We start from the raw sequence: 16,908 nt of genomic DNA, 5'->3' as shown, positions 1-16,908 counted from the left end.
AAACTGAACCGATTCGGCTTTCTTTAATTTGCTTCTTGAGATTGGTAAATGAATGGGGCATCATCAAGCAAAGGTTTTCCAATACACACTCTCTCTCTCTCTATCTCTCTCTCTCTCTCTCTAGATTTCTCTCTCTTGAATCAAGATATGAAATTCACTAAAGAAAAAAAAAAATCAATTTGTAACATACAGAAAGGACAATGACAGTCCTTCGTGAATGATAAAATTACAAGAATCTGGGAGCTTGCGGTTGCAAACAACACCCTCTATTTTAACAAAAAATAATCCGGACCAAAAAAGAGAAGCATTATTGAATTTGACATCGCTGACGCTCATATCCAAATTCCTAACCAACAACACTCCATATATACTAATTCCTAATACTGTTCTGATTTTTGGGCAGCAGCTGCAGAATCTCGCCACGCGTTGATTCTTGGGCAAAGCTTGAAGAAGATAAGAGAAATGCTGAAAAGTGTGACAATCAAACATGCTTCTTGCCAAAAGCTTCACCAAGATGCATGAGAATTCGACAATGCGTATCAGTTCACAGAGAACCAAGCAGAGATAAGTACAGAAGTAAAAAAAGGCCCCATCTAAGCAGTAGATTCATAAACGTAATAGGAGTAACGACAAACAGCCACATTTGAGCATGACAAGTTTCTTTGGTATGCATATATCCCAAAGAATTGCAAAACAGAGTATATTTGGATGCATGGATTTGGCATCCCAAGCAAGCAACATAAATTTACTGTAAGTTTCAAATGATTTAAGTAGTTCATGAACTTACAATTGGCTTACTTCAAAATTAGATGCATGGACTCGGTACAGCTTTCATTTGCCATCATCTTGCTCATCCATTTCCTCAAGAATAACATATTTTGCAGCATTATTTGTCGTGATTGGTTCCTCCATGTCATCTTCCCTTGTATGACGCGCCTTAAGCTTATCGTATCTATAAGATAAGATGCATAAATAATCATGAGTGATACTTTGCATATTTACTATTTCTGTGTTTTACTTCATCCCACTTCCATCCAAGCAGAAACTACTTCACTACTCACTTCCTATCTTCTCCTTTTCTCCCCATATATATATATCGACAAAACCAGAACTCACCCAACTTAATTTTCAGCCCCTCCTGCCTATTTTTTTATTCTCTCACTTGTATTAAACAAATTGCAATGTAATGGATGATCACAATGTTCAAATGAATGCTTCACTGTTGAAGATGCTACAACATAAGCAAAGAGCAAATGATTCTCCCCAACCGAAAGAGGATGACTTACTTGTACCAGTTGAATAAACTAACACCAAGCATAATTATAAAGAGTCCAGCTCCTTTCAACCTGGTAAATTCATCGTGGAAGTAAATGACTGCAACCTGAGTAAGAAATATGATAGGATTAGAAATCAACACAAAATTTTGGCAGCCTCATATATGGACAAGTACGGAAGCCTGATCAGCATCAAAAGAAGACAAGAAAGAAATATGATAACACAATTTTTCAACTTCTATCCACTAAAATCCTTAGACACTCAAATCAGACCATGTGGGATTGTTCGCAAAATTTCCCATGGCATATGTCCAGCAAATCCTGAATTGTAAAGATTGTGCATAGAAAAAGTAATCTAAATGGGAATTAATTCAGGCAGCACCGCAGGTCTGCAACTAGTTCATCCTCAATTAATTTTTGGTGTAAGAGATAAAGCTATAAAACATGACAATATCGTATTAAACTAAGTAGATTAATTGCGCATCTCATCATGCAATCAGTGGCAAGAGGAAGTCTTTCCTTTGTTGCCACTTGATAGTTTATTGTTCTTCAAATCACAAGGTAGGAAAGAAGAAATCAATGACCACACGTCAACCATAGAGTCCAAACATATTCCAAGCCTTGGCTTTCAAGTTCCACACCACTCAAGACAACTAAATTCATCTCCGAAAACAAAAAGATAGGCCAGATAATTAACTGTTATTTGAGGTGGAAAGAACAATAGTGATACATGAATATAGTTCTTACTCTGATATACACAGTTCAGGCATACAGACAGTAGGACTACAACAGAATTACAAGAGTAAATAACAATGAGATTGTACAGCTTAGGACAAGTAGGCCCCGAAGGTAAAACAACCTAAAAATTACACTTAAGCCTGTAGAGAACAGAACATACCAATATAGTGAGAGCCTCCTTAACAACACCTGCTATTGTTACTGTGACGGCACTGGTTACTGAGACAAGAACGAATTCTGTTAATACCTGCAGCAAAAGTACAGCTTTCTCAGACTAAACCCTGATTGATGATTTTACAGTGTATATATGCATGTATATAACTATTCTCTTAAAAGATCGTAAAAGCACCTTTGCTACAACCGTTCGGTTATATATAAACAGCTGAGATGAATTGACTGTATCTCAACCCCTATGTGTCTCAGCCATCAATATCCAATCTAACCGCTAACAGAAAAAAAAAAAAAAAAAAAAAAAAGAATCTCTACTGAAGGACCTTAATACACGCATACTTAAGTGTTTAAAATCGAAGCAGAACTTAAACCAGGAACTAGTCAACACAAATCCTGGTAACTCCTCAGCCCTCACCTAATACCCTAATTTAAAGTCAACAACAAAAGTCTTAAGTACACAAAACATAAGAAAAACAAAACATGTGTGATAAGAAAAGTTTGAATATTCTCCTACCATAAAAAAGGCAAGGGTTCCACCAAAAAGCATCAGCAACAAACTTCGACCAACATGCCCTGGATTATCGAAGTAATTGTTTTCTCTAAGTTCATCCCACGGATCAAAGACAAGAGAGAGAATGGCAGTTAATACTGCCATCACTGGGGTCACAAAGCTCATCAAAGTAAGCGGATTTCTCAAACCTAGAACAATGGAATCGAACTACTGTTAGTGTATGTTCTGCAAACTTGCATAATTTAAATATATTGAAAAAAATAAGATAGTATGATACTGTCCCGATTCTTAAAGAAATGCTCTTATCTACATGAAATTGACGCAAGGAATTAGCCTGGTGCAAATTGCATCCAACTGGAATGGATGCAGTAACACGTTTCAGACAACCCCAAGTCATGGAAAAGTTACCTTCTAACCTTTTAGTGTTAGGAAACCAAAGGACCCAAAGTATTTATATTACTAATCTAGTCAAACGTGTATCAAGGCCTCTGATGGTTCCATGAAGTGGCATGAATCCACCACTTATGGGATAAGTTTTCAAATTAGACAATGAATTAAATCTCCAAAAAAAGTAGTTGTAAGATTGATTAGCGTACTCCTCCTTCACTTCTATCAATTTATTAAGAATTTTTAATAAAATAGAACAGTGAAACCTGATTTTGTGTAACCGTATCTTATTACAAATTTCTAATAAAATGCGATTCTTCTAAAATAGAAAGTTTCAGAAGGTCCTGAATTTTTGACACTGATTTTAAATGTCTCGGTTGCTTATAGGACAGCCAGTGAAACCAGATTTTGCATAACCTCCTAAATCAGTTTCCAGTATCAAGGTACTACACTGTATCTTTGTATCTACCTTATTTTCTGACCCCTATTCCAGTGCCAAACTCTAAACCAGCCACCTATCCCAATCTCTCAACTTGGTCCAGTTCAGTCGGGTGACATCGTTGGAAAATAAGGTGGAGTTTCTTTAAGCCAAGTATAAATTTTGTGCTATAATGTAGTGAAAACATTTTCGAACACTAAATTAAAGTCACACGGAAAACAAACTCAACAAGTTCGTCTTCTTTTATTATGATATTAGTAATATCTCAAAATCACTATAAACTACAGATATTGGATAGAATGTGAAATTGTTAGATTAAAAAATAAAAATGGCACCATAAACTACATATATTTAGGACATAAACATGACACCATCGAACTACTTGAGGACTTATAATTATAGGCAGCAAGCATGCAAAGCCAAATGCACAATGGTTGGGGAAAAATTTTAATACACCAACACAATCTCGTAGTATATAATATGAAAATATAATAAAATCTCACTGCATAGAATGTTATTGCTTTTGTATGCATTGGCATTCTTATTTCAAAGAATGATTAGAATTTACAAATCGAATTATTTGTTTAAATTATTAGAAGATGGAAAAGTCTTGCACTTGCCAACTACGACAAATTACTTAATAAGTTGCAACTCTAGCAGGGACTGACCACATTGACATGTTATTTACATTACTCGTAAAGATGTCACCATAGTGGCAACTGATGACCCTATAAAAGGAGCACGATAGCTTTTGCAGACAACAGTGCAAATTATAGTAAATGAAAAATTGCAAAAATGTTGAGATTGCAATAACATCAAATAGCGCTTACCATAATCTTCTTTCTTTATTTCGATTTTGGGAAAACGTTCACAATCGTTGTGCATAACAAAGCAACCAATAAAAATATGTAAGAGCAAGTAATATTAAAACTGAAAAAATCAAAAATGGTAGAAAACCAGAAGCATATAGAAAACACACCTGCAAAAGAATTTGAGTCATGCACCAACGGAAGCCGGACATTACAGCAGCAAGCATGACAAAAATGAATCCCCAAAAGTTAAATTCTGTCTCTTTTGCAACTGCACAATATTCAATATGGAAAGATAAGAAAATATTAACATTGGCAGTATCATAAATGCTTAAGTTTGCCCCGAAATTTTTTCTTAAGAACCTAATTAAAGCAAGGGCTAGTCGCATAAAAAACAACAACAATGCTAAGGGATTAAATTGTGGTTTCAGTTGAGATATTTTAAATATCAAAGGACCTTTATATGTTCAAATACTTAGTGATCAATCTTCACCAAAACAAACCATAATTTTCAAAAAGCTCCTGTAAGTTCCTGGTATGTGATCACAAAGAGATCTTAAGATATGGAACCTGATGAAGGCCTTGGTTAGTCCCGTAAATAATGGCCAAATCCAACAATAACAAGACTTTAGGACAGATTTAAATTTAACAAAGAGATGGCAGGATAGCCTAATGATAAGTTCATGAAAATTAGAAGTATAAAATGTCCTGTTCAACTTTCTTTCAAGCAAACAAAATTTTATTGAAAAGATTGATGAGAGAGAATGAAACAGAGATAAATGAAAGGAGAAGCAAGAAAGGGGCAGGAAGGGAAGAATCTTTCATCGTGAGAATTGAAAGATAAAAATTTATAAAACGAAAAGAAAATAAGTGAATATTGAAATAAACTATATGCTCAAGCTTGTTACCTGTTAATAGTATTCCGAGGGAGATAATTAATATGATCCCCGAAAGTCTAACGCTTGGTGACTCCAATCTTTGAAGCAGAGAATTTGCAGTGCACATCAGGACAAGAGTCACAATCAGTGAGAAAATGAAGGTGGTGAAAACCAAACAATAAGCACTAACTTAGAGGGTTACTAGACGACAATGTGTAACACCCATTCTCAAATTTACTACTTAATTAAGGTAATATTTAAAAGGCCACATAGATTCTTAGGGATGGAGTCAAAGTAAATAAAGCTTACAAATACAAAATGGGAGACTAGATTCTTGGGGGATGAATTCAAAGTAAATGCTCATAACTATAAAATTAGGGCCGTAACCTAAAGATTGACTTTAAGCATGCAAGAATCACTTAAATGAATAACTTTCATTATTCTATATCTTAGATTGGTCCACTTACAGAAGATAAAGAGATGTTTAATTCATTTATGGGAGGAAAGCCATGCAAGGCTGGAAAACAAGAAAAGAGAGATTATTTATTTAGTTTTCTTTTTAGTCATGACTCGAGGCTTGGGGTGTGACACACGGACATGCATGATATAATTCATAGTTCACTTCAACACTAACATTGACCCAGAATACATTTATTACTATAGTATAAAAAATGAGGGAGAAGAAGCGCTTCAGACACCAATAGGGATACAAGAAGAGCACTGGATTACATAAATAGCACAGACTGGATAGCATTCAGGTATGGATATTTATGCACATGATTAGGGAAACTGGGTACAGAACTCTACAGGCAAGAAATTTACCTGAAAGCAAAAGCGAATAGGAGGAGAAATATAGGAGCAGCGGATTTACACTGCAAAAGTAAAAGGGAAGTCAGTGGTTGACTAATAAAATTTGAAAAATGATAGTATGTGAATGTGCAAAGAAGGTAACCAACCATTGTGGCAAACGTGACAGATATAAAAACAAGGGATGCGTTGCTTAGATTAACATCCATTGCTGTTCCAATAGCCGTGGGTACAACTGTGAAAGGCAAAGTCCATCTGTAGCATTAGTTGATAGAAAAGTTAATTTATTAAATAACAAAAAAGTAGCAAGTATATGACCACAAACTTATAAGAATGGAAGGATATTTTGTAAATACTAACATCAGACAGTAAAGAAAATATATGGATTTTTTTTTATAAAATGTATGAAAAATTAAATTTCACGCAAAGAATTCTGATTTTGACGTAAAACTTTAGCAACTGTATTTCCTTTTACAAAAATTCTAATTTGCGACAATAATAAAAGAGCTGATAAATGAAATTAATTCATCACTGATGCAAGTGCAAGTCACAAGTACTACACTTAATCCAAATCTAAACAACAACCCGATTTCTAAACGATGAAAAAAATGCAAAATCAGTTCCAGCGGGGAAGCAGAAAAAGCAAAGCATGTCATCTGCAATTTAAATTTAAGAAAATAAAAATTTCACACTTCTCTACTTAATAAAGAAACTCAACCATTTGAAGTTATAGGACACACACATATGTATCTATCTGTACATAAGCATGAATGCTCTTAATATTAAAGATTATATCTACTACATATAATTTCAAGTTTCTCAAAGTTATTCTGATCCTGTCATTTGATATCTAGCAAGATTATAGAGTCACCACAGGGACACAACCCAGGTACACAAAAAGGTTTCCTTAAAAGAATAAAAAAAATGGCATGGACCTAAAACGTAGACGTAGAGTCTGATTCATATAACTTAAAGATTGTTATGAACACAGCAGCAAAGGAAATATATTTAAGAATGAGAAGGAAGATTATCCACAGATCATCCTTCTTATTTCAGACAGTATGGTATAAATTTTACATTTTGAAATCTCCTTGCCGGCCACAATTATTAGAGTTATAGATGGTATAGTATAAATTTTACATTTTGCACAACAAGATACCACTTGAATCTTCAAAAGAAGATAAGAGATAAAAATATTTTGGGGGGAACCTCATCCACAATAACTGTTCCTATTTATAAGAAAAAATGAAAATATTGATCCTGACAAACAATAAAACATGGAAACTCCAAACCAACCAGCATCTGAACTAAAAGCTGAAAGCACTAGGTTATTCGGCAAAGAACTTAACTCACTTTATCAAATTGGCATAACAAAGCACAAGGAATATGACTTTACCTTTCACGAAGTAATCTCTCCATGACATAACAACACCAGTTTGGAATCTATTAGACCAATACCATGTGATTGCCTTCGACAAAACAGCTTGCATTGTGAAATGAACTGTATTCATCATAAAGGGCGCAGGAAACTTCCCCAAATGATCTCCTAACAGACTTTTATTGTACCTAAACAAACCATAGAACAATAAAAGCCATATAAAAACTTTACATCAGTAAGTAACTTGAATATTTGATTAACTATATACATATGATGAAAAATAGAGAAGAGAGGTAACTTACAAGGTCAACATCAGGCTGAAAGTGTACCATACAAGTACAAAGAACAATATCTTCAACACATTTGGAAGAGTAATAGGGTTCTCTAAATTGGACGGTAATGCTTTATGGTTATGCATAGAATTGGAGCTATCTACACCATGTACCTCCCTTGCAGACCCATTCTCGATATCAAAGGGCAGATACTCCTCATTTCCATTCCCACCAATCTGGTTAGAAGCATCATCCATGGCATCACCACCGTTCAAGTGCATATTTCTCTTCTGAGATTTTGCACTGAGGTATCTGTCCTTATCTAAAATACTGTTTTCTAGCTCACCCTGTTGGAGCTTGGGCAATTCAAAGTCAGACTCTTCTTCTGCAGTAGCATCCGTATTTCCTACTAGACAATCAAAATGCACTGTCCCATCTTCATCGCACCAGCGAGAAAATGAAGGCTCCCTGCGAAGACCTGACAATTGACTTCCACTCTGAGCATAGTTGGCTCCCGTGTACTCAACCCTTTCTGTGGTCAAATCACTCTCTACCATCTCCTATCAAGATCTAAATTAGAGCCATATATACCCTCCAACACAGTCCAATCTACCAAATTGCCTATGAATATGTCTGGTTTTTGTAAAATCAGTCCGAAGCATTGTTGCACACTAGATTATCTAGCGCATAGACGAAATCATTCTGAGCACGAGTTTCTTGGCCTAAATTCAAGACTCCTCTGAAGCTCCTCTAAAATTTCCAACAAATATCATCAAGTAATAGCAATAAAACTCTCCAGCAGGTGCTCCACTACGCTTGGACAAATCTGAAGACTCCTCCAGCAGTTCCTATAGAGATTAAAATTTCCATCAACAAAAAGCAAAAAACGTCCAATATCGGTAATCTGAAATCAACAAGACCAAGTGGGCGGGAACGAAAATTCTGAAGGAAAACAACGAAACAAAAATAACCCACTGCTCAGTACATAAATGTATTAGTTGAGCTCTTCTAAGTCTTCCCGTGAAAATTTTGGGTCGATCATACAATTTCTTAGCAACCAAACAGAGGGTTGAACCCAATGAAATAAATGGCATAAAGCATTACAGCTGGAGAGCAATTACCAAACCCAAAAACCCAATTTTGGGTCTGTTCCTTTAAAGCATTGAGATCAAATTAAACACGAATGGAATGCATAAATGGATACACAAAGTAGCTCATCAGATTATAATCACGACCCACAAACTCTAAAGCTACAATCTTTAGCTTAATTCAATCAGATTACACATAAATATACAGATTGGATATGAAATCTCAGCGTTAGAAATTGAAAGCGAGAGGTGCATTGAACTGACCTCGAATGTTTCGTGTTTGCCAGAGAGAGAGAGATGTACAGAGCTGAGAAGGAGGAGAGAGAGATGTATAGAGCTGAGAAGGAGGTGAGAGAGAGAGATCCAAACTGGGATTTGTTTGGTAATCTGTTTTAATTAAATTTGATGTGAGATTAATTGGTATTTGTTGTTTGTGGGTGCAAAGTCTCATGATGCACTCATGTTTGCCTTAATTTGTCACAAAAGCGTTTTTAATTTTAATATATTATGCAAACATTTTTTTTGTTATTAATATAGTATTTATTTTCCATAAAAAAATAGTATTGTTGTGAAATTGAAGATGTGTGTGCAACAGAATATAGAGTAAATAAGGCACAATATTTACAAGGTTCGGCAAGTGTGCCTATATGACACTCCCCGACCGAAATCCAGGCGTGCTGGCCCAGGATGTGATGGATCCCGGGCCAAGATGTGACACTACATCATCAGGCAACAGTAATACTTTCTTTCATTATCTAAAATAATGGTAGTACAAAAATAATTTTCATTATTTTTCTTTCTATCCCTCTGCATTTTCTTCTGTTGTTCTTTCCTTCTCTTATCGTATGTTCTCCTCTCTTGCTTGGATGATTGTTTTATAGGCAAAGTATTTTTCAAACTAACAAACTTATCAACACACTTTTTTCGACAATTTTGTAAAGGGTCATACTTAGTTGCTCACATTTACAATGGACACCATTTGCAACAAGTATTTTGTTTTTATTTTGAGCTTGGAAGGTTTATATTTTTGGTAGGATTTTGCTTATTAGGTGGGTTTTTTTTTTTTTTTTTTTTTTTGGGCATGCATGAATTGAAAATTGAAATATTTGAATGGTAGGTCAATGACTTGGAGCCTTATTAAATTATTAATATTGCTTTATTTCTAAGATAAAATTTGTACCCGTCTAGTAGTTTGGTGGCCGCGGATGTAATTTTGACCAAACTTTGAGGCTTGTTTGGAAACATATTTAAAATTACTGAAAATATTTTTGATAAAAATACTTTGAGAATCAATTTTTAACAAAAAGACAAGTGAATTCTGGAAAAATATATTTTATTACTTCATGCAAGAAGCAAGAAACACATAATTAGTGTTTTTTCTGGAATCCAAAAATATTTTCTTTAAAAGCACTTTCATTTATTTTAAAGCCAGTTCCAAACAAGCACTTTGATGTTTAAACAAAAACTTTTTTTGAAATAGTTGTTTACACAATTTATCTACTAATAAAAATACATTAGGATTTGGCGAACATTTTTTTATAACGACATTTTTACACTAAATGATTGGAGAATATATTTTGATATTAAATTGGCAATCACGAGATTTAACTTAAGACCTCTCATTTAAAATGAAGAATAACTATTATACTGAAGTACCAAGTGGCAGAATTCGAAAATTTGTTTGTTCATAATTAGTTAAAAAAAAAATTTGATTTAGATATTTGTATCCATATATTTCATATTTTTATGTTATGAATTGTAATTGGAAAGAAAGAAATAGGTCACCAATCAACATGTATGATGGTATTGATGCAAAACTAACTTGTAAATGAAAAAGTGATGGGAAACGGTTAGCATTCAAAAGTTCGGTACGAAATTGAAAAGTGTGTTTCAAGTAAAGCTCGATCATCACAAACACAGGGACTTTATTCTTCGTCATTGCCCATGAGAAAGTGGTATTAAAAATTTGAAGGGACATTGTTCACCGACTTGGATACAAGGCCATCTGCAGTCACGGAGTACTAAACGTAATATTTGGTTATGTTTTAGTCTTCTAAAAATTGATATTTTAAAGACTATTTTAGGGCTTAGTTTTTCAATCTTCAGCTAAGCAGGGTATTTATTTTCCTTCATATTTTATTACTTTTGGGGCCAAACTTGGGCTGGTTTGGTATTACTGTACTTTGAAAAAAAACTGTTTCTGTTGTGCTGTGAGAATAAGCGGCTGTGAAATAAAGCACCATAATGTTTAGTAAACTTTTTTGTAAAGTACTTTTGAAAAAAAAAAAAAAACAGTATTATAGTGTTTGATAAACTTTTATGTAAAACAGATGTGAAAAGAAGCTGGGTTTTGCAGCTTTGTGTTTTTGGCTTTCTTTTTTCACCCAAAACTATGAAAAAAAGCTGAAGCTGAATGTTTACCAAACATAAAAAAGCTCCCAGCTTTTTTTGATAGCCACTTTTTTCAGAATCACCTCAGTACCAAACTAGGGCTTAGCTTGCCATGGAGCTATACATTGCATGTCAAACTTAGACTTATTTTTTTGGGTGAACTATTAATTTAGTCCTTAAATTATATCTTAAGTGAAAATTAGGTTTTGAAATTATTTTTCAGAAAAATCAGTCATTGAATTATAAAAATCGGTCAATTACACCCCTTATAGTATATTTGAAACTACTATACTCAATTTTTTGTCAATTTAAATCACGTTATTTGCATGTGATACACATTGAATGATAGATTGGTAATTTTTCATATAAAAAATAGTGTATGGAGTTAACTTTGAAGGGTAAATTAGACGTTAGATTTGCAATTTTTATGAAATGTTAAGGGCTTTTAGGCGAGAAAATGACGGTATTATCTTTAAAGTATGTCAAGTGACTTACATTGACAAAAATTGAATATAATAATAGAGATGAAATTAGCAATTTTTAATGAATTTAGAGACATATTTTATTGAAGAAATAATTCAAAGATCTAATTTTCATTGAGATGATAATTTAAAGACTAAATAACCCTATTCTTTTAGTCCGGTGCCCTTTTTAACTGTTTGATTGAAGACTGATTTTGTCAATTTAATGCGGCCTATAACCACTTGGCTGGGATGGCGTATGGAATTACTCCTTGCCAAAAACTAGTTTTTGTTTTAGACTTGGATGAATGACTTAGTAAACATCTAGAAGGCAGTGTCAATAAGTTTGACCACTTAACCAGTCAAAGCTAATTTGTCCAAGGTTCTGAATTCTCACATAAATATTGAAACTAGTTTTCACTACTCGTTATTTTTGGAGCATTAAATTGTTCCATTTTAAACTTTAAATATTTTTAGTTCGAAGGAATTGGTCGGGAGATATCATCACTTAATGCTAGAGATGTAACAGATGTTAAATTTTTAAAATGTAAAGTAGCTATTTCAAATTTTTCGTAAGGTTCACACCAATTTAAAATTATTTAAAAGAATGTTTGGTGCTCTATACATGATAAGATTTATACGTTAGACTGGTTAGGCTAAGATTAGATTTGATCAATCGGGTTTTTTTTTGTTTACTTTTAGTGTAGACTAACTCAACTAGGATTAGAATTAGATGATAATAGAGAAGATGGACTAACCACTCACAACCATGATGCTGCTTGCGACGAGATCTAGAGAGAGAGATGACGACATAAAGAGGAGCAAAAGATGATGACAAAGAGAGAAGAGAAAGATGAACATGACACTACGCATCTCGCCTCGTGCAAATGGACTTGTAATTGTGTGTGACGTTGGGTTACATAACTCACCCAATTTCTGATTCATACTTATCTTGTCCAAGTTTCATTTATCATGCATTTTCTATTTTGAATCAAAAACATTCTATTGATGAAATAAACCGAAGAAAATCATCAATAAATATTACAATCTCAGGATTATAAACACAATGCGAAGACAATACAAAACCTCAGTTATGTAATCAAATGCAACCAAACAGAAAGATAATGCTCATGAGGACGAAACATTGCATTACTTTTTGTTTAACTTGCCAAAAAAGATTATCCTTCAACATAGAAGCCCTGGTATGTGACATTATGAAAAACTCGTCATAGTCCTTTGTTAGGCCAACAGACAACAAACAACAAACAAAAAAACACAACAAATCAAACAGCTTCATCCCCAGCACCTGAACCTTGAAGATATCCAACCCCAAACTTGTGCACTCAATATTTATCAGATACAATGCATAATTAATTATGCAAGTAAAACTATGTTAGGAACACATTTTGGACTGAAATAAACACTCTTTGGCAACTTCTTTCATGGGATGGACTGTAAAGTATATATGTTCATACTTATACGTAAAGTGTAGCTATTTTAGACCCAAAGTTGAGACATAGTTGCAATATCAGACCTCTGTTTCTTAATCCATCAAATTTGCTGATGAATCAATATAACAAAATTGAAGATCAGGCAAAGTTGCCAGTATAAATTGCATGCAGTCAAGTTGCATTCAAATTTATATTTAAACAAAAAATAGATAAATTCAAATAATAAAACAAGGAAATTAAGGTAGGTATAAGCAATAGAAAACTACCTGAAACCTCATATTATTTACTTACAAAAACTAAACTAATGGATGTCTCTAATTCCACACTACATCAGAAAGAATCAAATATGCTCCACAAGAGAGCTCGAAAAATTGGAATGTCTAGAAATACTTGACTAAGTAAATCAACCTTAAAGTAAACAGTACACATCCGAACATCGAAACCCCGAAGAGTTTACAGTTCAACTAAGATTATGTAGCTGGAGTGAGGCGCCCTATTTGGTTCGTGAAGTTATCTACGTTATCCGTGTTCCACCAATGCTTCTTCTGGATAGCTGGATTGGCATCCCTCGCTTTGCCATCGCCATCCCTTCTTTCTGACTGTACTTCCGGCGCATCAGCCAAACCAGGGGTCTCTGTTAGGCACTGTTCCCAAAATACATCATTTGCCTTGGTAGGCGCGGCATTTTTCACTTCCAGTTCCACTACCAGTTCTTTGGCAAGTGCAGGGGCACTGTCGGGCTTAGAGTTCATATCGATTCCTGAAGATTTAGACCTGAAATCAACAGTGGGGCACATTGATGTTATAGCAAGGATGTCAAGAATATTTGCAGACCCAGCCGCCACCTCTGGGAATGAATGAGCATTCATTGAATTCGGTGAAGATAAATGTGATCTAGGTGAGCAAGGCCTGCTATTCATGCTGGTGTCTTGTATTTCGGTAACAATGATAGGAGAGGCCTGAGACAACGGGCAAATATCATTTACATCTTCGGGCATTGCTTCCCCAATCCCATGGACAAAATCTTCCCAAAAGTTTAAGGAAGACTCCATCTTCTCAAGCTGGTCCAACTTTATTATGGGAGTTGAAATTGATCCCAAATTTTCTTTCTGCGGATTCAAATTCAAACCTTCCATACCAAAGTCATCAGGAAAGTGGTTAGAATTCAGTAATCTTCTCTTTTTGCTATGGATTTCTGACTGCTGCACAAGTACAGAAGCAAATCCCGGTTTCTGCACTAGTTGAGCCAAGAAGGCCGTATATTGCTTCTGCCGATTCTCCATGTTCTGCAGTTGTTCTCGTAATATCTGTACTTGAAATTCAAACTCCTGATTCTCTCTTTGATGCCGCTGTAGCTCCAACTCAAGCAAGCTTTTATCATGATTTAGTCTACTGATTTTCTTCTCATATTCTTCTCTCTCTGTATCACGTAAAGCAACTGTATACTCGTGATTCTGCATGGAATGACTATGAATTGGCTTGCGGCGGTGAATATTCTTCAGCAGATGTCTTCCTCCTCTTAAAAATTCCTCATTTGCAAACTCCCACTGTTCAGGATCAATCTTTCTAAACCCCTGTGCATACAGAACACAGATGTTTAACAACTACAAATCATAAGTACTCAGATTAACAACTCAAAAGGAAAAAGAAATTTCATGGTGCTAGGTTAAACAAATATTGTACTAAAGTAGCACATGCTATATTAATCAAGCACACTCATTACAAATTATTTCAAGCTTTCTAATCTCCTGAGGAATACTCTAAATCCTCCTTACAGCAGATTTCTGATCTCCAAACCGAAAAGTAGCACTACTACAACAACAACAACAACAACAAAGCCTTTTCCCACTAGGTGGGGTCTGCTGTTTGAATCCTAGAACGCCATTGCGCTCGGTTTTGTGCCAAGTCTTCCTTTAGCTCTAAGTACTCCATGTCTTTCTTAGAGCCTCCCTACAAGTCTTCCCAGGTCTTCCTCTACCGTGATGTAGCACTAGCCCAATAAAATGCAACTAAGACCTTTTGCCTCTCTTTTAAAAGAAAATTAAGGCCGGTTCTGGTTACCGTTTTGGGAATGCAATCAATGGTTTAGTTTTTCATCAGCACAGTGAAAGTGAAAAAAAGTCCAGGAAGTAGCAATTATAAATCTCAGCACTAAGAGCAAAAGTCTATAATTCGACTTCAGGAGTGACCTGCTCTTTTGGATGAAAAATAACTTAATTATGACCTTTCTTCAGATTTCCCTCCCCACAAAAAACAGGTACTAGTGAACTGCACTTTCTTCAGATTTCCCTCACCACTGCTTTGTCATTCCAAACAAAATGAAATATTTCTTGTTTCCTCCATCATTTTTAGAAGTTTTTCCACGACCAGGTTTCTTAATTTGGAAGCTTTATACGCGGGTACTTCTTTTCTTGATCAAACAACTTGTCTGCGTTTGGAACCTAGAGGAAAAGCATCTATGGCTCGAAACTATAGGCGCTTCATGGTCTTAGCCATATTCAAGTCCTCTCATCACCAAACAGTTTTCCATTTTGATTCTATAGAGCCAGCTAATTTCTGAGGAGGGACCACCTCCCTCTCAATTGGTTCAATGAGAGAAACAATCTACAAGAATCCTCAAAATTTTGATCACCTTTGGGGCAAAGGACCAAATGGACTAGCGCACTCGCAAGCTACAGAAAACTAGAAAAGGCGAAAAAAATGAAGACACAATTGTAAACAGAAAAATTATGAAAAAAAAAAATGAGATCAGCATCATAATGCTTGCAATTGCTTATGAAATAGATTACAAATACTCCAACAGATGATAAAAAGATCAGATTGACTTACGAACGCAAACAATTCCTACTTCAGAGGGCAATAAAGCAAGTACAAGCACAAAGTAGAACAAAAAAACTGCGAACAAACTAACCAGTTTTGAAGTTTATAATGCCACTAAGTTAATCATTCATTTAAATTTAGTTTATCACAACAAAATTAAACACATATACATCATGCAGTGAATTGTATCGAAATACTATGATTTCCATGCCTAGAAAAAAAACTGTATTCAAGATAAATCAAATGCTTCAAAAGTGAAGGAAATACCAAAGAACTTACATATGTGTTAAGCTGCCTCACGAAACTCGAAAAATTGTTGTGCTTGAAATACATGGGAAGCATTTCCTTGGCGAACTCGGTGGGATCCCAAACTACGAAACTAGAACCACTCTCACTCCAGGACACCATGTGGTTGGAAGAAGGATCATCCACCAAGTCGTATGTTTTGGTCAGAAAAGGCGCCGGTGCGCCACCAGAACCACCCTGAGACCCCTCCATGATTCACAAACGCTCTTGACCACTTGAGCTACAACTCGCTCGCCAATCTAAAGTGGAGTTAGTGAAAACACAGAATTCTGGAACGAAAAATTCAAAACCCCAGAATTCATAGGTTGGCAAAGTAATGAAATTTACCTCAACTTTCAATCAAGTAGCAGCAAGTAAACCAGTTGAGCATCCAAACCAAAGAATCTGAAAGATGGGTTTCAATTTAGAAGCTGGAAAATTGGCATCCAATCAAGTTTTGGGGAGATTTGAGGGAAAAAAAAAAAAAAAAAAACCAAGAAAAATCCAAGCCAATCAAAGGGAGTTTATTTTTTTGCTGAAGCCGAGCTGGGATTGCTTCAAATGAACCCAAAAAAGCAAACAAAGGAAGAAGATGAAAGATTTACAGCCAATTCCAGAAACTGTATGATCGAATGATGCAAATGAATGAGAGCAGAGAATGTGACAAAGGAAGGAACTTGGTTTTTGTATGCGCACAATCTTTGACTTTTCCGAATCAATCTAAACGCGCAACTTGGAGAGAAAGCAA

At 35.0% G+C, this 16,908-nt stretch overlaps 2 protein-coding genes across 5 annotated transcripts; both read right to left on the bottom strand.

The window, feature by feature from the left end:
* Window positions 1-135: 135 nt before the first annotated feature.
* Window positions 136-9,169, bottom strand: LOC103945411 (probable sugar phosphate/phosphate translocator At1g06470). 4 transcript variants are annotated; one of them, XM_048584085.1, is made up of 13 exons: window positions 9,017-9,169; window positions 7,695-8,512; window positions 7,411-7,580; window positions 6,164-6,249; window positions 6,030-6,079; window positions 5,238-5,305; window positions 4,500-4,600; window positions 4,351-4,363; window positions 2,698-2,882; window positions 2,173-2,259; window positions 1,287-1,381; window positions 788-952; window positions 136-465 (listed from the first exon to the last, which is right to left on the bottom strand). In XM_048584085.1, the coding sequence occupies exons 2-12, from the start codon at window positions 8,219-8,221 to the stop codon at window positions 832-834; spliced, it is 1,503 nt and encodes a 500-aa protein (XP_048440042.1). In that variant the 5' UTR covers window positions 8,222-8,512; window positions 9,017-9,169; the 3' UTR covers window positions 136-465; window positions 788-831. The 4 variants fall into 4 exon arrangements, with proteins under 4 accessions (XP_048440042.1, XP_048440041.1, XP_048440044.1 ...); XM_048584084.1 differs by having other exon boundaries at window positions 136-443; XM_048584087.1 differs by having other exon boundaries at window positions 799-952.
* Window positions 9,170-13,318: 4,149 nt separating this feature from the next.
* On the bottom strand, window positions 13,319-16,908 carry LOC103945410 (heat stress transcription factor A-4c). Its single transcript, XM_009355974.3, has 3 exons — window positions 16,509-16,908; window positions 16,155-16,420; window positions 13,319-14,629 (listed from the first exon to the last, which is right to left on the bottom strand). The coding sequence occupies exons 2-3, from the start codon at window positions 16,371-16,373 to the stop codon at window positions 13,526-13,528; spliced, it is 1,323 nt and encodes a 440-aa protein (XP_009354249.2). The 5' UTR covers window positions 16,374-16,420; window positions 16,509-16,908; the 3' UTR covers window positions 13,319-13,525.

Source organism: the organism of the source record quoted next, unplaced genomic scaffold (genome assembly GCF_019419815.1).
Source record: "Pyrus x bretschneideri cultivar Hongxiangsu unplaced genomic scaffold, Pyrus_bretschneideri_v1 Contig20, whole genome shotgun sequence".
Lineage (NCBI taxonomy): Eukaryota > Viridiplantae > Streptophyta > Magnoliopsida > Rosales > Rosaceae > Pyrus > Pyrus x bretschneideri.
This window is presented reverse-complemented; position numbering and strand designations above follow the sequence as displayed.